At 37.4% G+C, this 24,985-nt stretch overlaps 1 protein-coding gene across 4 annotated transcripts in view; it reads right to left on the bottom strand.

Moving 5' to 3' along the window:
- VCAN (versican) overlaps positions 1–24,985 on the bottom strand; it is a 119,145-nt gene that overhangs the window by 52,043 nt on the left and 42,117 nt on the right. For 3 of the 4 annotated variants that reach the window (XM_055563353.1, XM_055563333.1, XM_055563342.1), the window contains exon 7: positions 16,517–19,483. The exons of the other annotated variant lie outside the window; for it this stretch is intronic. In XM_055563353.1, coding sequence (XP_055419328.1) covers positions 16,517–19,483 — 2,967 coding nt within the window. The remainder of the gene's footprint in view (positions 1–16,516; positions 19,484–24,985) is intronic. 4 annotated transcript variants of the gene reach the window in all.

The following is a 24,985-nucleotide window of genomic DNA, read 5'->3' as shown; positions in this document are numbered from 1 at the left end:
GACGAGGGAGCCTGGTGGGCTGCCGTCGGTGGGGTCGCACAGAGTTGGACATGACTGAAGCGACTTAGCAGCAGCAGCATAGTGTCATTTAGCATATCACCCTTTTCATTAGGTTTCATTAGGTATAAATATCATGAGAACTCATTATGAAAAATGATCACACATACAGTCTAAATTTCCACAACACCTTGTACTTAAATACAGAAAGAATTTCAATAAGAAACATAGGTGTGTGTCAAGCATATAAAAAAATCCCCATCACATTTTGTATCTCTGTATAAGCAGTGGAGATTAAACTAACTACTCAGCCAAGTTTCTCCAGCGGAACACAAGGATAAATAAGGAAATAACTGCCTGATAGTCTTTATTTATAAACTCCTAGGCTGGGACTAGGGTAAAAATATTCAATGTTATTATAGATTTGTATGAATTTCTAAATAAATTCCTTACTTTTTAGAAAAACAAAATGGATATAAACATATCCCATGAACTTCTTAGTGAGTAATTATAGATAGAGGTTCATTAGGTTTGATGTTGGTAGCTCTGAAAACAAGTGGGGTGGAAAAAAGCAGAAAGAAGACACAGAGGCCTGTCGGTGTGTCAAATGTCAGCATGCCAAAGGAACTGACACTCTGACGCTCACTTACATGTTTTACGAAGGAAAAGAATAATTTAAAATAAAATGTTTTCCTAGCAAAGAAAACAAAGAACTCATTGTAAATCAACAATTTTTATAATAATTTCATTGACTATCAACTCATTAAGTCTATTTAACTCAATTAATTAAACTCCCTGACATTCACTTTATGTTCTCTAATTGCAGTTCAATGAACAGAGTATAATATTCTTTTAGCCCATTTTCCACTTGGATAAGGAACCCTGACATTTCTTATTGCTCATAAATCTGAGGATTCCCTTAGCATTTTAGACCAGTGTGTTGGAATATTTCACCAAAAGACTCAACTGTTAGATGCAATTTATTCCATTTTCTAACCTAAATAAATACCACAATACTTCAATCACAGCCATAAACTTCGCAACACAGCTCAGCATCGTACTGGTTTTTGCATGCAAAATTAAATTAACTCCCACAACCACGCATGGCACCCAAAAATGCAATCTCTCCAAGATCAACTGATTGCACAAAATTTACTAAATACTTATTCTCTATGAGACTATGTGGCAGACTCATATTTACCAACTTTACAGAAACCTATGGCCTCCAAGGGTGTCTTCCAAATCTTTCTCTTTCTCTCTGAAACAAGTCCTCATGCCAATAGGTTAGAGAAATGACCTTCTTGTAACTCTTTTTGCAAAGGACACTTTTTGATTGTATGTAATGCAGATGTACCAATCATTACATTTAAATTAGAATTCCTTTATCCACCTGCCTTCCAAGTACCTGATCTGCCTTGCCTCAGAATGGCAGAAAATACAGAAATACTTAAGCAATTTCATCTTATACTTCTCATTGTTCTTTGAAGTTGGCACTGACCAAAGAACTATCAGTGCATCATAATAAACAGTGATTGAGAAGATATATTTCAAAAGGTGCTCATTGAATATGAGCACTGTAAAAATGCTCCACTTAACAAAAATTCTTAAACAAAGATATGAAATGTGACATAAAATTATTTGGTTTTCTTTTCTGAAAGGAATCTTCTCACAATTAACTTATCAGTGAAAAGTGAAAGTGAGGTCGCTCAGTTGTGTCTGACCCTTTGCTACCCCATGGATTATAGCCCACCAGGCTCCTCCATCCATGGGATTTTCAGGCAAGAATACTGGGTGGGTTGCCATTTCATTCTTCAGAGGATCTTCCTGACCCAGGGATTGAACCCAGGTCTCCCTCATTGTAGCCAGACGCTTTACCATCTGAGCCACCAGGGAAATCTTAATAACATATCAGTATTTATTATTAAAATAAGTTGTGTTCCAAATGGTTTCTTCTGATTTCTTAATATTGGTTCAAGGGTGAGGAAAATATTCATTGCCTAGGGCTTTGAAGACAAGTTTTTTGGCCAACAGATTCTCTACAGATGAATCTACATTTTTCTTAGCATGGCAAACTTGTTTTCATACTTTTAAAATGTCATGAAGGGCTCCCCTTGTGGCTCAGTGGTAAAGAATCCACCTGCCAAAGCCAGAGACACAGGTTCAATCCCTGATCCAGGAAGATCCCACGTGCTGAGGAGCAACTAAGCCTGCGCACCACAATTATTGAGCCTGTGTTCTAGAGCCTGGGAGCCACAACTATGGAGCCCACAAGCCACAAGTACTGAAGCCTGTGAGCCCTAGAGCTCATGCTCTGCATCGAGAGGACCACTGCAATGAGACGCCCACGTACAGCAGCTGGAGAGTAGTCCCCAGCTCACCACAACTAGAGAAAAAGCCTGAGCAGCAACAAACCCAGCACAGCCAAAAATAAATAAATAAATAAATAAATATTTTTTGTAAAAAGTCACAAAATCGAATTAGGATAGACAGGTGAATTCACTCCTGCCACTGCCACCTCCATCTCACCCATATTCCAATTTGCTCCTCTTTATTTAGTTTCTGGAGTTACTTCTTCATCCCCCTTTCTTGCCACCACCCTCACCCACCATGCATATTATGAGAGAGTTGCAAGAGCTATTATTGCAAACCAGAAAAGTTTCTTTGTAGGGTGTGTGACCAGTGGGGGGTGTGGAGGGGAGTAGGGAACACCTGTGTTTCTGTGAAAGCAAGTATTTCATCATGAAATTGTGATCTGCTCTATTTTGTACTAACAGTGCAACCTCATGGAATAATTAATGACCCCAGCTCTGAGGTGAACAAATTCTTACAAAAGACGACTCTATTTTAGAATTTTATTCTAGGGTGATATAACTTTTATTTGGACTGCAAGAGTCAAACCACAGAACTCTACACAGCGTATGTATAATCTTTTCTCTGTTTCTATGAATGTATTTTAACAGCTTGAATATACCACACTAATAGATTTTTTTAAATGGCATTTCACACAAAGCTTTATTGCTAGCTGACCTCAAATTACTCATCAAGTATATTTAAGTACTTAATGGCAAAATTTTGTAGACATAGCACAAGTCTTACAATCACACTGTTAGCAGACACAAAACATAGTTGCTAAGATGCAGAGGCAGCTGGCTAGAGTCCATGTTTTCTATAGGGAATTCTACAATTTAAGAGCTTTTAATCAAATATAAGTATATACCAATCCACTCAGTGGAGAGATATTAGGATCACATTTCTCTATTAAAATAGATTTCAACATGTGGAAAAAAAAAGATTTTGGTTCCTTATTTAAAAAATACAATAGACAGCCATACTGAAGTACTTGAGAAACACTTATAGAATTTAAATAGAGAAAACTTGAAGTTGTTTAAGATATTTAAGCTTTCTGACACATACCTATGAATCTAATATATCCAGACATAAGCAAATGCTTCAATTTCATTCACCATTGATATATTCTTAACTAAAATAAAATGCTAGCTGCCACCTTGTAAAGCAAGGAAGACTACCTAATGTGCTTTTCCACTAGGTTGTCTCAGACATTCCAAATTTCCCAACATTTTCAAAATTTGAGACACTAAAAATGGTGCCAACTCAGGATGTTGAAAAAATAAATGACATTAGTGATCAAGATATAAATATCTTCCCCAAATCTTGTCACTTGTTTTCATATGCTTAAATTACTTTAATAATTGAAAATCACGTGATATTTAGATCAACGCCCAATCCCTCCAGAGGTAAGAGATTAAACTAGGGCCAGGAGATCAAGATTGGATTCTGTGACCCGTGTCTCCCTGTTAGCTCTGCTAGCCGAGGTTCATTTGGTGTGCCACCCATGCATGCTATCGGACACTGACAGCTCCTGCTTGCTGAGAAAGGAGCTCAATATTTCTCAATTCATGAATTTTACACCCAGAAAGCGTAATAAACAATATAAGCGTTTCTGATGGCCTCACTTTTGAGGCAGACATGTTATGGGGATGATAAATGGGAATCATCTCTTTTCCCAGCTTCAGATAATCCTCTAATAATGCTGTTCTTTCAAGTGGAAAGAATGTGTTTAGATACAGTCATCTGCTCTAAGTGCGCTTAAGGAGTTACCACTGAGTGTGGGCTTTTCTTGCTTATAGAAGAGGCCCAAGGGACTCCCTAACTTCCAATTTTTAAAGGGTAAGGGCTTTCCTGGAGAGCTTAATCAAGTAATTTTGGGCCCTTCAAGCATTTTTGAACAGTAAGATAAAGAGCTGCATGAAAAAGAAGGCAGGTTATTTCAGTTTGTAAATGTTTTCTTGAAAGCAGAGCAAATGACAAAAACCAATTATTGGGAAGTACTTACTTTTCTTATCTTTTTCATGTTAGTTCCCCATGATTGTCAAAACTTTTCATAGATGAATAGATGACAGATAATGACTAGATGCCCAACACCAGAAAAATACTTTGGTCAAAATCAAGGATTCAAATTTAGGTAAAACACTTTGACATAAGGAAAACAAATGCCCCTCATATGTGTGTGTGTGTGTGTGTGTGTGTGTGTGTATCTCAATACTTCCTTCTAAGCTCTCAAATTACAGCTACTAAACTGAACTTTACCAAACATCAGTTTGTTTTCATTACAACACTCCCTTCTTCAAAAGTTACCTCTTCCAACTGACCTCTTCAACAGCATGCTCAAACAGCTCCATGGCTGTCCTCACATTTATCCTCATCCTCTCATTCTCTGCATCTCTGAGTTGGATGCAGAGAAATCTATGCCCCCATCTCAATATCCTCCTCATTCCCAACTCACACTTCTATTCAACAAGAATCCTCCTGCCCCAAACTTGGAATGCTTCATAAACCCTCCTTGGAGCTTCACTCCTGCATTTATGAATGACCCAGCTGAAGTCTCCATTCCTCCAGTCTGTCTTCACTAAAACTCCTCAGCCCGAACTGGTTGTGTCTTTCATTTGTATGCCATAGGACTTATGTCATATTGTTTCTTATTTATAAATTCCCTAGTGGGTATTATATACTTGTCTCACCTTCCTTACTAACTTCTATGTTCGGTAAAGTGAAAGGATCTTGTAAACATGTAAGGCTCTCCTTATTCTAGCCACTTAGCTTCTCTTTGGGAATTTAGTTGAAAGAATGTCTACATAGTTATTTATCATCAAGAATGGAAACGTTTACATTTACTACTTTGACACTTTCTTTTAAATATCTGCATTTTTTCTGGTCCTGAAGAAACTGTTTTTTGGCTGCAATAATAGCTCAAATTCTGAGACACAACTAAAAGAAACACAGATTACACAAATATTAAAGACTTCTATGGCTATGAAAATCAGATAATCTAAGTGGGCAGGCATAGTCTCAATATTATTTTTTATCATTCTTTTCCTTTCCAAATATAGAATCCATATAGGTTTATCTCAGGGCAATACTCACTATTTTTCTCAAGTGGAAATATATAATGAACATATTTACTTTGTCAGTATAGTCAAAAGAATCCTTAAGCCATGAGCATATGTATTTCCTTTTAATTTCCATGCTGATAGAGAGAAAGTAATATGGGTATGGCAGTGTGAAGTATGCAGGTCTGTATAATTCAAGATACATTCTCCACCCCTCACGATCACTTTTGATCCAATTACAATTACTCTGAAATGTTAAAAAACATAAGTTTCCATTATAGTTAATTCTATTTTCTTCCTTCCTTACAGATGTCAAGGTTCATTTAACATGTGTGAGAAAAGCTACGCTTCCCAAAATGTGATAAAGGCCAGCATTTCATTTAGGGGAGACTGAATTAAACATTTTTTCCCCCTTAAAACTGGTAAAATACAACTTAAACTTGCAGAGGTTTAAAGCAACCCCTTCCCCAATATGTCTATATTTCAAGGTCAGAAAGCCTTTACTTTACTGTAGGGTTCAACATTCTCCAGGAATAAAGACTGCATGCATTAAAAAATACAGACATCTAATACTAAAAAAAGAAGGCAAATTTAAGAAAAGAAACAAAAAATATGAAGGCCTGGGTCTCACCACTAGAAATTCAGATTCAAGTTGTCTAGTTGGGGGTGGGAGAGTGGATATTTTTATATGGAGGCTCCCTGGTGATTCTGATATAAAGCCAAGGTTGAGAAGCAACATGAGCAGAATTTGTGCACTGGGAGATTTCCTGGGGCTCCTTCAAACCCCTGCACAGAATGGCATCACTGTCGGTCAGCTGCTGATACCTGGTTGGTGCTGTTCTGTGGCCTTCTGGGCAACATGGATGGTTGCTCAGCAAGAGGATGAATGCCCAGAGTTTCCTGTGAGGCTGATTCTGAGACTTTGTCTGAAATAGTAACTTACATCATTGTTGCTGCTGTTGGTCAGTTTCTCAGTTGTGTCCAGCTCTTCGACCCCAAGCACTGTAGCAAGCCAGGCTTCCTTGTCTTTCACTATCTTTTGGAGTTTGCTCAAACTCACGCCCATATTACCTCTATTTTTCTTTTTTATTAAAACAAGCAACTAGCTTTTATTGTATACTTTTCTTGCTTATTGATTATTTCAAGTTTCCTTCCCAACTAAGCTATGGATGACATTATTTTCCTTTCCCTAGCCTTGGTGGATCAGATGGTAAAGTGTCTGCCTGCAAAGCAGGAGACCCGGGTTTGATACCTGGCTCAGGAAGATCCCCTGGAGAAGGAAATGGCAACCCACTCCAGGACTCTTGCCGGGAAAATTCCATGGACGGAGGAGCCTGGTGGGCTACAGTCCATGGGGTCGCAAAGAGTCAGACATGACTGAGTGACTTCAATTCACTTCAGCCACAGAGTAGCTTGATTGAATGCCTTTATTTCAACAAGCCTTTAAAATACTTCCTGGGAGTGAGTGTGAAGAGATGGGCAGAGAATGTTTTATCTTCAGAGAGTGAAATGGCTCCCTTAGAAAGCAGAGCAAGGTAAGATCACAACGTAATAAAAGATGGTAACTATAGTATATTCCGTTGTACTCTACAGAAGCATACGTTGGTGTGTTTTCTTCTCCCTTTCTCAACTTAGAGAAACCCAAACCTACTCCGAACAGCACATGGCCAAAGAAACTAACTCACCCTGTGAGATGCCAGGAATACTGTGGTATAAGATGAAAAGATGAAGTCACTGGAAGCCAGACAAGGTAGGGTATGCCGATTCCATACTAGGGGCAAGCAGGTCTAAGTACCATACTGAGACATAATATGTCAAGCTTTCATAGACACAGATGTTGAAGTACAATTAAACTTTCCCTCTCACTCAAGGGATTCTTTCTTTCCAGTTTCAAATCTCCTACTTTAACTTATCTATGGAAAAAATTTTTTATACATTATCACAATAATTCTAGCAAGTATTTAGAAGGTTTGCCATAATTTATTCTCCTCCTCCAAATCAAACCACTCCTTTTGAGAATAATTATAGCTTTCATGCCATTGGATCAGGGTTTCCTTCTTGATTCACATTCAAAAGGTCTGAATATTGGCATATCCCTTTAAGGAACACAGTTTCTCATATAATAGGTGCTGAATTGTCCACACAATACCCTAGGTTGAAACAATATTTTACAATTTCCATTGCCTCAATTGGGCATGGACATCAGAGTACTTCCATGCAAACGAAAAAAAAATATACAACAGTTTTCACTAAAAATTGTTCCCCTGCCCCCCCAACCAGAGCCCCATTCCTGGAATCTCTCTATTAATAAAGTCACTTATTAATCAGCTTTTTTTTTAAATATATATGTGACAAACTGGCCTCAGTGAGGTTCAATGTAATAAATTTTGCAAATAAAATTTAAAACTGACAAAAACAGATAATGCATTTAAATTATTTTTTCATTTTACCTCATTAAAATGAAACCTTTATAAAGCATTTCTTTTTCTGTTTCTTTTATCCCTTTGCTCCTCTCACCACACGTCTCTCCCCTTAGCTACACCCCTCCCCTCCAAAAGTTCTGAACACTGTCTGGGCCCGTGAATACATTTTTTATTCACTGCACAAATGAATGATCTAAGAGCTATTAAGAAAGAAGAATGTAATCCCTGTGTAGAGAACTAGGGGGTTTCCTTGACAACAACAAAAAGACAGCAGGGAATGCCCATGTTTTCTATGAATATGCAAGAAGAGGCCTGGCCCAGCACCTGGAAAAATTTATAAAGAATTTGTGAAAAGATCTTTTCTTTGAAAAAAATTAAATTTGCAATCATCAAAAATCACAAGTCCAATTTTCACACATGAAAAAGAGCAGAAAGCTAATGAGTTCTACATGTTGATAGTATAGAATCAATACTATAACTATATTTAAAATTTAAATAAGGCCTGCAGCTGCTTCTGATTTGCACCCAAAATGGCATCACTCTAGACAAACACAATCCATAGATGATTAAAATTTTAACAAGCTCTTGCAGTCAGACAGATACTAGAGTATAATTATATTTGTCTCACTGTAGTATAAATCATCTCAAATTTTAAGGAAATTGCATTTTTAACATACTTAATACAAAACAATCTACATTTTCCGACATTTAGACGTTCACAGTGAAACAACTGCCATAGCTGAGAGGGGATTTGTTTCTACTACGTCATTGCCATGTGCAAAGCACTATGCTGGGTGCTTTCTAGTCACTTAGGAGGTATTAAACGTGCGATGTGCCTGCCACCGTGTCTTGCAAGCCCAGGAAGAGATCCCCTTCTCTTTTAAGTAATCTCGTGAGTTTGTAGTATTAGCACATCAGAGAAGGCAATGGCACCCTACTCCAGTACTCATGCCTGGAAAATCCCATGGACAGGGAAGCCTGGTGGGCTGCCGTCTATGGGATCACACAGAGTCAGACATGACTTAGCAGCAGCAGCAGCAGCATTAGCACATATGTTTACTATTATAACAACTGAGGCCTGTGGCGATCAAGCAATTTACCCAAGATCAAATAGGTGGCAGATAACAATGTTGACCATGAACCCAAGTCTGTTTCCAAAGGCTCTTTCCACTCCATTGAACTGTATCCCATGGATCAAATCAACTACCTATCCATGGACTTTCAGAATATCACAGAGTATGCTTCAAAAATCCAGTTCTAGTATAGTATGTAGTGAATGGCAATTATTTGACTATTTGTTGGATACATGTATATTAATATATTTGGATACATACATACATGTATGGCTAAGTTGGTAAAGAATCCACCTGCAATGCAGGAGCTCCCGATTTGATTCTTAGGTCGGGAAGATCTGCTGGAGAAGGGATAGACTACCCACTCCAGTATTCTTGGGATTCCCTTGCGGCTCAGCTGGTAAAGAATCTGCCTGCAATGTGGTGAGATCTGGGTTCGATCCCTGGGTTGGGAAGATCCCTATATGTGTGTGTGTATATATATATACACACACAGTGATCTTTTGTTATATAATCCCTGTGATTTGGAAAAAAAAAAAGAGTATGTATCAGAATTTAGGAACTATTCTTTCTATACAATAATCACTACTACATCCATTTTACTGGCAAAAAAATCTGACAGAAAATTTAAGAAATTCCTGGGTCCACATGGCCAGGAATCAAAGGAAAGACTGATTGTAGTTTCCCTAACTTATATCACCTGCTTCTGTAATATTGCTAGTTCAAACTGCATTTGAATTAAGATATTATAAAAGTTTAGATCACCTTTTAGGGTATGCAGCCCACTCTAAAAAGTAGTTTTATGTCATTTAATTTTACAAATGTGTAATTCTGAACCATGATACATCATGGGACATGTTTTGAAAAGCTAAATGTACTTAACTTACAGATGATGCTATCTTTATCAAAATATATCAATCACTGAAAAATAGGAAAATGCGAGAGAACACTCCTTCCTGAGGAAGTTGCCTGAAGTTTCCATGATTTGTATAGGCTTCTAGGTGAATCTTAAGAAGGCATTCATCTTCTGAATCAGGGGAGCCACTCTGTCATTTAAGCCCTGTCTAGGAAAATGCCTGACAGTACTTGGGGCTCCTTGGCCCACTGGTGAGTCTCTGTTGTGAAGCAATAGGTTAATAATGAGTTTTCAGCCATTTGTCTTTGATCATACCCTTCCAACAAGAGCCAGCTTATATTTCATCCTTCTCATGAAATATTTTCTGAATCCCCTGCCTTCATTGATTTCTTCTTTGTTGATATTATCTGCCATTTAGTCAGTATCTCATACCTAGTGTGTAATTATGCATTTCTGTACTGTTAATTACATTTGACTATGTTAATATAGGCTCCTCAAAAGCATTTAAAGGCTTTGGGAGCAGGGCCTATGGTTTACAGTTATTTTGTGTCCCTTTTGATTCTGTTAAAGAACAAAGCATGTTGTAGCTTTACCTGAGGATAACCCTTGACTGACTACTCTGCTAGAAGACAGTGTGAGCCTTTCTCTCAAGGTCACTGCTAATGACAACAAGTGGCATTTGTCTTTGGCTGATGCCCCACCTCAAGAGCAGCTTCGATACTGGCAACTTGTAATTGCAAGTGCCATTTTCAGAAAGAATAAGCTTCTTTATGTTAAGAAGAAGACAGCAAAGTTCCTTTTACCCAACTACAGGACATCTCTTTTATTAGTAAGCCTCAACCTGTGAGAAGCATGATTTTAATGTCTTCAAGATTTTCTTGAGATTAGTGGGTTAATAAATATTAATACAGCATTTAAAAGTTTGAGATTCTATGTGTTTTGTATGTGTGTCTTATGTGAGTGTATGTGTTATACATACAAAACATTTCACTTAGAAGGACTTGGTAAAAAAGGTAAGCTTTGATCTGTACTGTAGTGTTAAGCTCACTTATAATTTAAAAATATAAAGGCCAATTCTTTTTTTCCTACTATGGAAATGAAGGGAAAGGAGACAGTCTCTTCTTTTTTTCACTATTTTGCCAGTAGAAGAATTCAGTCCTTTTCTAGACAGCCAAGGAGGAATGAGGGAAGCCATCCTAATTCCCTGCAGGGAAAAAAACATGTGCTTCTCTGGCAGGGAGCCACAGCTGGAGCCCAGCAAAGGGAACCACTCAAGTGTGTAGGCACCCGCCCCATCCACGTTCAGGGATGTGCTCCAAAATTCTGCAGGAGAGAAACAGCCCAGAACCAGAGCTGCTGGTTTCAGCATGCTGTTCTCCTGCCATCACAGGTATCTGAATAGCATACACAGAGCCCCTTATTAGCAGCAAACGAAATCTAAGCCATCTCCTCTTAAACCAATAGAATGCCAATGAGAAGCCAGTCTTTCCCGAGTCTATGTTCTTTCAGAAACTGACAGACAAAGCAGCACCTGAGCCAACAGGGAGTCATTATTCCTGTGAGTTCATCAGGGGAGAGAATTGCCTCACTGCAAAAATGCTCCAAGGAGTGCCAAGACTCAGACTAGTACCAAAGTGCCAGACCCAGTGCACCTCTGTCTGCCATCTGCCGCATTCCCCTGGATACCTCACAAATCACCTCTGAAGTTTAAACATGATAAAGTATATAAAGAGTGGTCTGAAAATATCAAGCTCTAAGTGCACACTTGATGATTTTGCCCTGCACATACTCTGAAATATAATTATATATAATTTTGACTACAGATAGCTATCAATAAGATTAAAGTTAGATTTGCTTAATTTGTTTTATTCAGAATCATGTAGGTAAATGTTCAAAGGTAAATGTTAATAAATGTGTATCATTATAAGGAGACATATACATACACGTAGTGAAAACTGAGTGCTTAGTCACTCAGTCGTGTCCAGCTCTTTGCCACCCCATAGACTGCAGCCAGCCAGGCTCCTCTGTCCATGGAATTCTCCAGGCAAGAATACTAGAGTGGGTAGCCATTCCCTTCTCCAGGGGATCGTCCCTACCCAGGAATCGAACCCATGTCTCCTGCATTGCAGGCTGATTCTTCACCATCTGAGCCACAAGGAAAGCCCATATAGTGAGAGACCAATTTAAAAAATGTTTTTACTTAAGAAAAAATAAAGAAATTCATTCAGAAATGAGTAAACTTTTTGCTGCTCTATTCTGAATTACCCAAATGATCTCATTCTCTTTCTAGCTGTGTTCTAAGGTACATGTTACTTTAGAAACTACCACTGGGGATGAGAGAGGGGTCCCAAGAAATTAGGGCTCCTAATATCCCCCCCATCAAACACTAACCAGAACAGCCACTCTTTTATGCGCTCAAAATACGGAGGCCCAAGAAAGGAATCTGATCCTATAATTAAAAATCTGAAAGTAGTTCTACATAATAAATTCTATAAAAATGTGATTTAAAAAGAATTATATAAGTAACATTACTTTTTAAAAACTAATGACTGTGTTTTCAATGGTATGAATATTGGCATTTACCCAGATATCTCCTATACTTAGAGCTAACGACCCTTCTTCCTTACCCTCTCCTCAACAGCATCATATTCAGAAAATAAATATTTAGCTCTATGTACATTTTTCAAATATACAAACGAAAATGCAGATGGGATTAATCATATGGGAATTATTTCTGAATGATGTAAGCAATCAGTTCAGTTCAGTTCAGTCACTCAGTCGTGTCCGACTCTTTGTGAGCAATAAAGTACCGTAATTCTCAACAAGGAAACAGAGCAAAAGAAACTCTAATTTAGAGGCCAAAATTATTTTTATCAGAACTTCATTAATCATTAATGCCATTTCATTAGTAATTTCATCAATATTTTATATTTGTTATCATTTTAGTTTCCTAGTGGCTTAACATCTGTCTTACACTTAGACTGGGTAGCTAGAAATGATAAAACTAGCAAAAAAGAACACCTGACCAGCAAATAATACCAAGCGAGTCTGACAAGTAATAGGCAGTATACATGAATTTGTTTTTAAAAAAAACGAATAAGTCACCTATTTTAATGTTATAACCATAAGCATTTGCATAATAATGTGTACATTCAATATCTGTAGACTTCTAAATTATTCTTTGAGTTAAAATTACAGTGTATTAGCTTTTAAAATCATTCATAATCCTGTTACACTAATTTATGACATTTCAGATGATTTCAAGGAGGAGCATTCTTTTAAAAAAGGGAAAGAGTCCAGAATTGAGCTAACTCTTCCTATGCCTTTAAACTCTATAGATTTCATGTGTGTGTGTGTGTGTGTATTAGTCACGCAGCCATGTCTAACTCTTTGCAACCCCATGGACTGTATAGCCTACCAGGCTCCTCTGTCCATGGAATTCTCCAGGCAAGAATACTGGAGTGCGTAGTCATTCCCTTCTTCAGGGGATCTTCCTGTCCCAAGAATTGAACCTGGGTCTCCTTCATTGCAGGCAAATTCGTTATCGTCTGAGCCATCACATGTTCACAAAGAAAACCTTTCAATAAGGTTTCAAAGTGCAGGTGTGCAAATTACTCCTGAAATAGACAGGAGCCATGTTTTCAGTATCCCCTGAATCACTGTTAAACACACCCTATAGCATTTTTCAGCTCATAAAAATTTTATGAGCTGAAAAGTTCCTTCAGATTTTTTTTAACTGCTAACTACAGTTGCCCTCCGGCAACAGCACCCTAAGTTGCTATTAAGATCCATTTGAGCAAATAGAACATAAATGTGTCCTGCATAGTGTGTTTTGTTTAATAGTAGTAAAAATTTTTTTTAAATCAAGATTTATGTGACTTGGTGAGAGCAGCAAAAAAAAATATGAATGCCTTGGTTTAGAGTAACATGGGTGGTATTTTTGCTTACATGAATATACAGTATATGTAGAGGTCAATTTTATGTTTTTGAATAGATTTATACAAATTTGTACATGTACCAAGGATTTTCCAGTTTGGAAAAATGTGCCTTGATACATAAAAAGGTTGGTTTTCCAGGCACATATGTATTTTTCCTTATTAATGTACACCTGCCTTAAAACTCATTAATTTAACATCTGCTCTCAGGTTTTCCCTTTCCAAAGTGAAAAATGCTTGAAAAATTAAATTTCTTATAGAAAACAAATAAAATGAATATAAAGCAGTTGGACCTGAGTCACCACCCTCATTGTCTTATCAAGACAATAAATGGTGTTTTTAGTCTTAAGAAGGGCATATATAAAGCATACAGAAAAGACAGATGCAGGGACAGAGGAGAAAAAGAGAGAGATGGAGCGAGGGAGTTAATAGATAGATACATGTTCTATTCTCATCCCTAGCCCCCCGCACCCCACGGCACTCACTGGAACCCCCTGCCAAAGAAGATAAACAATTATTCCCTTTCCTTTCTGACATTCTTATCAATGCTGAATGGAAATTAGTTTGAAGGCAAGTCAAGGCCACATATTTGAAAAGTGAGATTGACACATATACACTACTATATGTAAAATAGATAACTAATGAGAACCTACTGTATAGCAAAGGGAACTCTACTCAACTCTCTGTGGTGACAAAGAGGGGATATATGAATATATATAGCTGATTTACTTTGCTCTACAGCAGAAGCTAACACAGCATTGTAAAGCAACTAAACTCCAAAAAAAGAAAAGAAAAGTAAAAAAAAAAAAAGGTAGAAAAAAGAGGAGGAAATACCTAGTTGTGTTTCCCAGACCCAGCTGACTTAAGTTTACAATTCAGATAAAAATACACACTTTGTATAAATGGTTTATGAGTTAAGTTACTCAGACTCTCCATTTCAAGTAGCCATTTATAAACTTGGATTTTTTTTTTCTTTTTCTGATGGCTGCCAATTCTTCCAGGGAGATTGAGTTTCACTTTTCCCGTTTGGTAATTTGATTACCCTCACCTCAATGCACAGTCTCCCATTTAGAAGAGTTTTTAAATGCAGAACATGTTTTACTGTTTTATCTATCATTTGATTCAACATAGTATCTACACTAACAAGAGAGCAATCTAAGTTGGGAAAAAACTTGTGTATAATTAGTCATTCAAGATTTTTTTTTTTAATTCTCAAATTAAGCATTCGTAGGAATCCCTAAGCTTCTCTTCATTTCTTTCTTTTTCATAGTAATATCTTCTTGTCACTTTCCAGCCCCGCTAACAGCAATCCTCATTAAAACTACTTGGCAGCCTGTCTTCTATCTCCATCTCCAGTTCCAAGAAGCAGAAGAGCAATGTAGGAGAGAAGAAATATGGTTTCCAAGAAACAGCATCATTAACAGGAAAATAATGCTCCAATCCTGACCTCATTCAACTGTATTGGAAAGTGGAGATTAATATCAATACTCTGAGAGTGTATTCTCTTCTCTGCTATTCACTGTCCCGCAGGAACTTTTACATGGAGAAAGTTCTGGGTGGTAGAGGCCAAATTACCATCTAACTGAAAGCCAGCTGACTAGACATTAGAGCCACCTGTGTTCCCAACAAGTGCATCCCCAAGCAGGCTCATGAGTATCGCATAAATTACAAAAAATGACACCTCTAGGGGAATAGCCCAACAGTAAGAGAAAAAAACCTCTCAAAAAACATTCTTCTAGCTTGACTTCTCATAGCTAGGTTAAGGAAAAATGAGCATTTATTCCTCTAATCCACACACTAAAACTAAAATACAGCAACTTAACTAAAATCGATGATCTTAACTTCTAAATTAAAAAAAGACAAACCTGAATAGATCTATTGAACTCCATATAACACGTATTCATGATTCAGCTTACCAAATTTGGAAGACAGAGTGTACTGACCTTTAAGAAGGAATAAGTTAAGTTTAATGATAAAAATTGCAAGTATTAGTCAATGTAAAGAAACAGCTTTTAAGATTTTTGCCAGAGAGATATATAAAATACTTGAGCAGAATAAAAAGCACCATGAATATTCCTATAACTAAATCACAAAACAAATAACATTACAGCCTGGGTTTTTAGGGAACAGAGGTAATCCACTTTCTGAAATTGTATTTGATAAAATATATTACAGCATTTCCTAGAATTGAGCTAGACCTTATTTGTTCTAAATATTTACAGCTTAATGAAAATATCCAAGGACAACAGCTTGAAAATACGTTGAACTTTCTTTAAAATAACATTTAAACTGCATACCTATTACCCACCCCACAAAGTTGCACAATAAACCTGCAAATCATAGAAGAGAAAAACCAAAACAAACCTCTAGATGTCTTTCTATCAGCTCTAGGGATATGCAATACGGTTTTAGCTGTCCACGGTGTAAGTACTGAAGGTTAATAGTTAAAGACCAATGAAATGTTAACACAGTCTAGTACTACACTTGAGTAGTAACACATGGAAAGACACTGAAATTAAAACATCTTGTTCTGCATGTTCTGAAGTGATGTAACAGTGATGATTTGGTTATATTAGATGACAAAGCAGGGCTTCTTATGACTTTTAAAATAAAATCATATCTAACATTCTTCCAAACTGTTTAACATATTCTTCCAATTCATGTACAAATACACAATATGTGAAGCTAAAACAGAATTTTTTCACACTCCAGTTATCTTCTAATGGCAGCATTTGGCATGTTGATACTTTTTTTTTTCCAAAAGTAATTTTCAAGATAAAATGCTGATTGCCTTGATTGGTATGTCTAGAAAGCAAAGACTTACCTGTCTTGTTTTCTCTGACCTCAATAATATAAACATTTATGTCAGGGTGGAATTTTGTCCCTGCTGGGGGTTCTGGAGTAGAAAATGCCTGTGGTCCGAAGGCTTCTTTGCCTTCCACAGTGGGAGGTCTTGTTGGCTGTGCAGTAGAAGTACTTGAAGTTGTGAAATATTCTCTATCAATATCTGTTTCTGTTTCCTTGGCTACAATATCCTCAAGGGTAGTGGGAGGAACACGAGATGTTGATTCTCCAATGATTACCATGTCACTGGTTGTTTCTTCATCAGGTTCTCTGTCAATGAGAGGTGGCTTCTCAGTGGAGGCTGAAGGTGTGTGAAGTCTATCTGCTGAACTGAAGGCAGCAGTGATGTCACTTGGAACTGTGGCTTTAACTGTTGAAAATTCTGGAAGTTCTGTGGCCTTGGGCTTTTCGAATAATCCTGAGCCTAAATCAATATAATCCAGGGATGTTTTCTCTCTTTTCTCAGTCGTGGTCTCTTCTATAAGCTGGGTAACACCAATGCTAAAAGGAGATACAAATCCCCTTGGACTGGTACCTTCTGTTTCATATTTTTGTTCAGGCCATGGACTGAAAGTTACCTTTGACCCTGTGGTTGGTATTAGCGTTACCACTTCATCTGTTTTTGCTTTGGTGACAGCATCAGGTGGAAAAGATGTACTCTGCTCAAATTTTCCAATTGGAGTTGTTACTAAAACTGAGACTCTGTCAGAACCCGTCACTGATCTGTCTTCAAAGACAGTATATGCTGACCCATCACTCTCTTGTTCATCCAAAGGTGGTGTTGTCGCCTTGGCTGTGTCAGTTGTAGAACTGGGAGGAGAAACTGGTTTCTCTGGAGTCTGTTCTTTCCAAAGAAAATCTTCTCGCGTTGCTTCTTGTGTAATTTCTGTTGTTGTTCTTACAGTCTCAGGATACATAGAAGCTTCAAAGTGAGTCTGATTAATGACACGTATGTCTTGAGAGGGTTCGCCTAGAACTTCACCTTCTGATGGAATGGAAGGTACCAACACTCCCCATTCTGTCTTGGGGATTACAGAAAGAGGAATGGTATGGGAAGTGTCTACATAAGTAGTAGGCTCCTGGGTGCTACTATACTTAACAAAGGTTGACCCTTCCACATCTGAAGGGTGTGCAAATTGAGGGACAGTAGACAAAGGCTTAGAGACATCCACATCTTCTCCTTCATCCAAAGCGCTTCCCTCTATGGTTGCATGAGTAACTCGGACTTCTGTGCTTGTAAAAGGTGGAACTCTTTCTTCAGTTATAGAATCTCTCAAAGTAGACTTTTCTGTGGTAGCAGTTGATGTAGTTGGCTGAAATCTAACTGTGAATTTTTCATGGTCTGTTGTGTCTTCCTCAGTAAACTCCTCTAGCGGCCTTTGAGTACTACCTGGGATACGAGTGAATTCATCTCTTCCATCTTCAGTAAGACTTGGCATTTCTTTATCCTTACCATAACTCACTCCCGTGGTGGTGATTAAGGCAGGGGGCAATTTTGGAGAGCCTACATGTTCTGTGGACCCTAAAGGTTTTGATGTTGTATTATCTTCATCCAATGACCATTTTGATACAGTAACCACCTCCACATTTAAAGTGCTCTGGATCAAATGCACTGTTGTAATACCCTCCTCATGCTTTGTAGTATCTTGATAGCCATCTGTTTCTAATCCACTTGGAGTTGTAAAGTCTTCCTCCACATCTGTTGCCTCTGTTGGTGTCATGCCTAGCTTTGTCGTTGTCATCAGTCCTGGGGATTCAAAAGATTTGGTCATTCCCACTGAATACTCGGTATGATGAATTTGCTCTGGGGAAGCTGTAGGGAACTTCATTCCAGAGAAGCCTTCTTCCTCGATTTTTTCTATAAATGAATCTTTGGTGATCTTTTCCTGTATTTCATCATTGGTGTAAGGAACTGTTCTCACCGCTGGTCTTAGAGTTTCTGTTCTTTCTCTTCCTGTTCGTGGAGTGGGAGAAATAACTGTGGATATCCCCTCGACTAATCTTTTATCGCCAGAATAAGGAAACAATTCTACTTCTGTATGATGCTGTGATGGGAAAGGTGTGGTGGACCCATACTGGCCAAGAAAACCTTCAGTTATCCTGCCATGAGTCTGTTTCTCTTGCCCATGGTCCATGGGCGACCCATCACTGTCAGGTGAGACAATCGTTGATGCTGGGACTGACTCCACATCCTCTAGTTGACCGCGGGTGGTGTCTTCTGAAGTCTTTGACACTGTAATGACCTCAGGTATTTGGCTAAAGATGGAGGTACTCTGACCCGATCTAACTGTAGATGTTCTGTCTTCACCATCACCTTTTCTCAAGGTGAATCCATAGCGGCTTGTGGTCACTGATTCAGAGACTGTGCTTATTGCTTTCTTTTCAGTTTTTGATTCCAGGGTCATCGCTGTAGATACAAATGGTGTCACAGTTACAGTGAATTCCTTAGAAGGAATGTGCTTTGAGATTTCCACAGATGTTACCAAGGGACCCACTTCTATTTGTTCAATTTGTGTAACTGAATCTTTTATTTGCAGATCTTCCTTCACACCATCCCATGAATCAGGAGCATGATGGGAAACGACAGTTGTACTTTGGGGCACTTCTTCCTTAATTTCAGATATGTCTGGCTCTCCAAGAGGTCCTGAAGCAGAAGGTGAGTAATAGTCCATATCCCAAGGCTTCTTCATACTTCCATCAGGCAGCAGTGATTCTGTGGCTGATCTGTGGGTACTAGTTAGAGGCTGAACTGTGGATTTCCGTTCAAAATTGACAATATTTCCTATAGGAGGGACCTTTGTTGTAATGACAGGTAATTCAGTGATTAAACGGATGATTGGTGTCATTCTGTCCGGTCCCATTTGTAGTTCTTCCAATAAAGTGGGTGAGGCAGTTTCTGCAAGCATATTCAGTTCGATGGTTGTAGCCTCTGATATATTCTGTTTAGCTAGAAAAATAATTTCAAAGAGTTGATTAGACAAGTCACTAATAAAAAGTTGTACGTCCAGTGTTTGTTAAGTGCTGTGTGTAATTTGGAGTGACCCAGAAGTGTTTTGTGATGGAGGGGAGTCTAAAAATTATACTTAACCCAAAGACAGAAACTAAACATTTAATCATCACAAAAGACTGTTCTTAGTTAATGAACGTGAATATTATGTAGTTTTCAGATAAGAAGTTCAAAAAACAAATGCAGAGCTTGGAAACAGTAGGTACATTATTTCTCGGAAACTGCAGCACCAACTTGAAGTTTAGTAGGAGAACTCAATACTACTATTCTGTCTCTAGCTACATAATGTCTCCAGGGAGAGGGAGTGCCTCAGATTGCAAAATAACAAAAAAGCCACATCAAATGCACCCGAGTTACATATCAACGATTACATGGTCCATACTGTGGAAGCTTTCATAAAAACAGGATATTAAACGTTTTAACACCACTTGTTGCTTGATCCCAGGTGTTGGACATTTGTCTTCATGTTCCTTTCAACTCTACAGGGTAGCCTTGTTTATAATAAATACTAAAATGCCTCTGGCAGAGGCTGCTTGGCCTTTGTTGTAGTTCTACATCTTGTTCTATGTTCAACACGATATGTTTATAACTCTTACGAGTCTTGGGTCCAGGCTTACTTTCAGCAGGAAATGCAAACGGAGAACAGGAAGTAAAGTACCCGCATGATATATTTTAGCTCTGTAATTACAAATCACTGGAAACAACCCTGAGCATCAGAAAGAATGGGCTCAGGCAATAAAAAGTAACATGTCATCATAAAATGCTACATTATAACGCCTCCAGATTTACAGAGAATGGCCTTGCCTGTTGAAAGAAATTTAAGTTGTGTATAAAAATGACAGTGTTGTAGATAGGACTCCATCTCACCGTAAAGAAAATGCAGTAGTTAGGCACATAAAGACTTTGTCTTTTTAAAAATACTCAAGATTTTCAAAAATCAAAAACTGCCACTAGCCTCAGAAGGAACTGATCTGAGGACATCTGTGGTCACTGCTTTGCTAAGTTGTAATATCTGTAGTATCTATAATACCTTGTGGCCTACTCTTAATAATCCCCAAACCAGAGTCCTTGGAAGACAAAACTGGTTGATTACTTTTGAGCTCCATCTACTCTGTCAAAACGTAATGATATTAGGGTACTGAAACTGCTCTGTGTGATAAGAGAATGGCAAAGACATGTCATTATATATTTGTCAAAATTCAACCCAAATGTTGAATGTACAACACAAAGAGTGAACCCTAATGTAAACTACAGACTTTGAGTGATTATGTAGCATCCATGTGGGTTCATTGGTCTAATAAATGTGTCATTCTGATGGGGGATGTTGACAATGGGAAAGGTTGTGCATGAGTGTGGACAGGGCATATATGGGAAATCTCTGAATGTTCCACTAAATTTTACTGTGAACTTAAAAACTATTAAATAAAGCCTATTTTAAAAATTTAATGATAAAATGATGTGATTTCATTGTAAATCAGACTTGAGCTGTAACAGACTCCTCATTTTTTTTGGTCTGGTATGAGCTATTATTAGTTGTGCTCATTTCCTGGACCATTTTAAAGCCCAGATTAATTAATATTATACAAAAACTTGGTGACCATTTCATTATGCTGTATTTAAAAGTTCTTCAGTCTGTCACTATTTGTCCCTTTATCTTAAAACAAAACTAAACAATAAAAACAAAAAGAATTAGACTCTTCAAAAACATGTTCAATAACATTTCTTCCCCCCTATTTTAAAGAAAGCTTTTTCTGCAATCATTTCCTGGAGGAAGCTTTGGTCTATTTTGATTGACATGGACAACTTAAGGAACCAAAGTGAGGTCGACTATTTTTCTTTTCATTCAATTCTCTATCCTCTGAAATTCCATAACTGTTACCTCATTTAACTGCCAGATATCATGTTTGTTTTATAACTGCATTCTTTAGGGAAGCAGTAAAATGTACATACAGAGAAAGTTCCCAAGGAAACATAATATAAACACTTGGTACACTGCATATTAGATAAAATTCAATCATATTATTATTAATAACAACACAAAAGCTAATTTTGCTTTTTCCCTCTGAGTATTTCCATGGCTGATGGAATTCACTTAAAAGGAGGTGATAACTGCCTGAGAGCCAAAACAGGGCCTGTGAATCAGGTCTTCCTAATGTTCCAACCCAATTTGTATGCCAGCAACTTTCTACAGTACTATGAAAATACTTTTCATATCAGTTTAAAAACGAACGACTCAGGTTTCAAAAACGACATGACTGTATGTCATTATCAGCTGGTATTGTGCTTTTGGTGCTGTCTTCCTCTAGGCCTGGAACATAGTCATATGACGGTAGTGTGCCTTAGAATCTCCTTTACAAAACTACATGACTTTGTTTTCAGAACAAGGGTTTTTAATGAGAGCCCTGTTTAAGGGTCTGCTTATAATTAAGCTGATTAATTCTGCTATTTGGAATGGAAAACCTCAGACTTCCTTTTGGGGTTGGGTTACTTTTTCATCAACTTAACAGATGATTTCCATCACAACTCAGTATATCTGAGCATCTGGGCCATTTGTTTCAACCCTTCCAAAAAAAAAAAACACCAAAATATCTACAAAGAAATAACGTAAGAATAAATACCAGTGTATTAATGATGACTATTACAAAAGTGAAAACACAACTCCAGATTTTTCTGAAAGTGTCTCTCCACAAGAAGAATTCACATGGAGATGTTTTTGTCCTGGAAAACTACCACTGTCCCTTCTTCAGCTTCATTATCGAGGAAGCCAACGGAAAGCAGCAGGCTTCTTTTCCCACAAAAGCTCCCCTCGAACACTTGCAGCTGTTTGCCACACAGATGTTTCACATCACTGTACTTATGGTATTTTATATCCTATGGACTATCTTCTCCAGTGCTTCTATTGTGAGACACAAGGCAGATTTTCCTAATAAAATATGAAAACCCTATTAGCAGCACGATAGTTGATTTAACTTACAGCCATACTGCCTTTATTATAGGGAAATGACTAGATATTCAAAAAGTTGATTTGGGGTTCACGGTTGCAGAAAGAGTAACGGTCGGAACCGCGGGATTAGAATTCAAAGTAATATTTAAAGTTTTATGAGTGATTGAATGCCAACCAATTCAAATTCAATAAAGAGAAAACATTTCAAAAAGACCAGTTAGGGAAGGTTAAGTTTTGACACCTATGGTCAGATTATGATCTAGGGTGCAGAAAAGATAACAAGCTGATCATAGGTTAGAAGGGCAGATCAATTGTAAAAGTGAACAAATACATAAGAAAGACGTAATAGGAAGTGGTGGGTATTTATTTAGTCTTCTTTAGACCACTGTCTTTAGCTCCAAGCTTAACTGAACAGAGGGGTGTGAAAAACAATGAGGGTTCAAAGCAAGATGGCATAGGTGATTAGAGGCCTAGAAATTAACATTTCAAAACAAGGAAATTGTTTCAGCTGAAGGAGACACTGAGGGACAACTGAACAATTGTGTTCAATAGTAGAAGTGCTGTTATTTAGAATTTGGTTTCCAACTTGAGAAGGAAAGATGGACTCGGATTCTAATGCAAAGGATTTAGATAATGAAGAAAACAATCTGAGAGTGATAATAATAGGATATTGGAATGTGTTTTCTAGGAAACATTCCCTATCTTCCTCTCCTGGAGATCTTTAATCATATTAAATGAGAGGTTATCACGAGTCTTTAATGGTTTTGATTCCCTTAAATTTGGGGAGCATGCATGAACCTTCAGAGCACTGCATAACTCTATTTCGCAAAACTTGCTTAACTCTGAGGTCAAAGAAGAATGAAAAGTGCACAATTTAATCAAGGGGAAACCAGCAGGAAGACTGTATTTCACAAGGACATTAATATACTTGTTTTTCAAATCTGTTTGACAAGAACAGATTCTAATTATATTTATCATCGGCCATTGTTAATGTTCTATTCAGTGCTTTCAGAAGGAAGAGGGAATTATACCAAAGTGAGATTTGGTATTGTTTATTCACCATGAAGTGGCCTTAAAAACACTTTTGACATTTGGTAAAAGCAAACAAGAAAAATATGGTTATATTTCAAATTCTTCTACTTAGCCAACTAGCTGTACATCCCTGACATCACTTTTGCAATTTGTCCTTAAGGTCACAATTCTTATCAACTTTAACCCTATAGATTTAGTCATGACTCAGCTCTGTGGGAAACTACAGCAGGCAAGTCATTTTGAGAATATTTTTCAAATTAAAAAAAATGTACATGTTTTAAAAAGAATCTTTTAAAAATGAATTCAAAATTTGAGGAGGGTGTTGGCATTGTGTGTTAAGGAAGGCTTTTATGTATGACTAAACTCTGAGTATGGCAGAGTCTTAGGGAAGAACTAAATAAGAATCTAGTCTTTAGCTTAACTGGGGTAAAAAACAAAAATTTGAATCTATTATATCTGCAAGTTATATATTTCCAAGTTATATAGATTCAAATGAATTAGGGAGAAAAAAGAAGACCTAAACTTTCAAATTTTATTCACGTTTTATACAGATGTTTTAGTAGGTGGTTATTCTACTTGAATTAAGTATCTTGTTATTTTGTACATTCATGTGAATTCCTTATTTAAATAAATAATTTAAAACACATCAGGATGAATTCTTTGGGGCTATAGACAGGCTTTGTTAGACATTTTTCTCTCATAGAGAACAAAAATGTTTAAAAGTTTTCTAGTGCCAGGTTTATAAAGCACAAGAAAATAAAATCAAACAAGGATACTTCAACTCCTTCCTGAATTTAACTTCTCTAACCTACCCGTTCCCTCCCCTCCCCAATACACACACAAAAATTTGATTTTCTCCCTTAATCACACCAGTCACTTAACATAAAACTGATTTTAAAGCTTGAACTACTTGAAAATATTCCCGGAACTACTGTTATGGGTATGTGGCTTAAAAGAATAATATCTTCCTACTTCTGGGGATAAGGTTTGGCTATTACTGTTGTTGTTTTGCTTGTTTTCCTGAAAATGATCAAGACTTTTCCTGTAGTTTCAGGGCCTAAGAACAAAAACAAATAATTCCAAAGGCTTTTCGTGGCCAGCTTGTATTGCGCTGATATACAACACATGGCTTTAACACTCAGAAAGTTGAGTTTACAGGAGGAGATCCAAACAGAAATACCTTAGCTGGGAGATAGCAGGATATGAAATTACACCTTTCCATTGCACTAACAATCTATTCTCCTGACTACTCAGATATCCCACTTCAGTGTCTTTTTGGTTGATGAAGAAAGTCTGTATATTTAGAAGCCAATTACAAAATAAGCTAGTGTATTTTTGACTCATTTCAGTTACTGCTAACCCTCTGTATCCACGGGTTCCATATCTGAAGATTCAACCAAGTTCTGATTAAAAAAAAAAAAAAAAAAACCTCCAGGAAGTTACAAAAAGCAAGACTTGAAATTGTT

Source organism: Bubalus kerabau, chromosome 1 (assembly GCF_029407905.1).
Source record: "Bubalus kerabau isolate K-KA32 ecotype Philippines breed swamp buffalo chromosome 1, PCC_UOA_SB_1v2, whole genome shotgun sequence".
Taxonomy (NCBI): Eukaryota; Metazoa; Chordata; class Mammalia; order Artiodactyla; family Bovidae; genus Bubalus; species Bubalus kerabau.
Note: the sequence above shows the minus strand (reverse complement) of the source record. Positions and strands in the feature narration are given on the sequence as shown.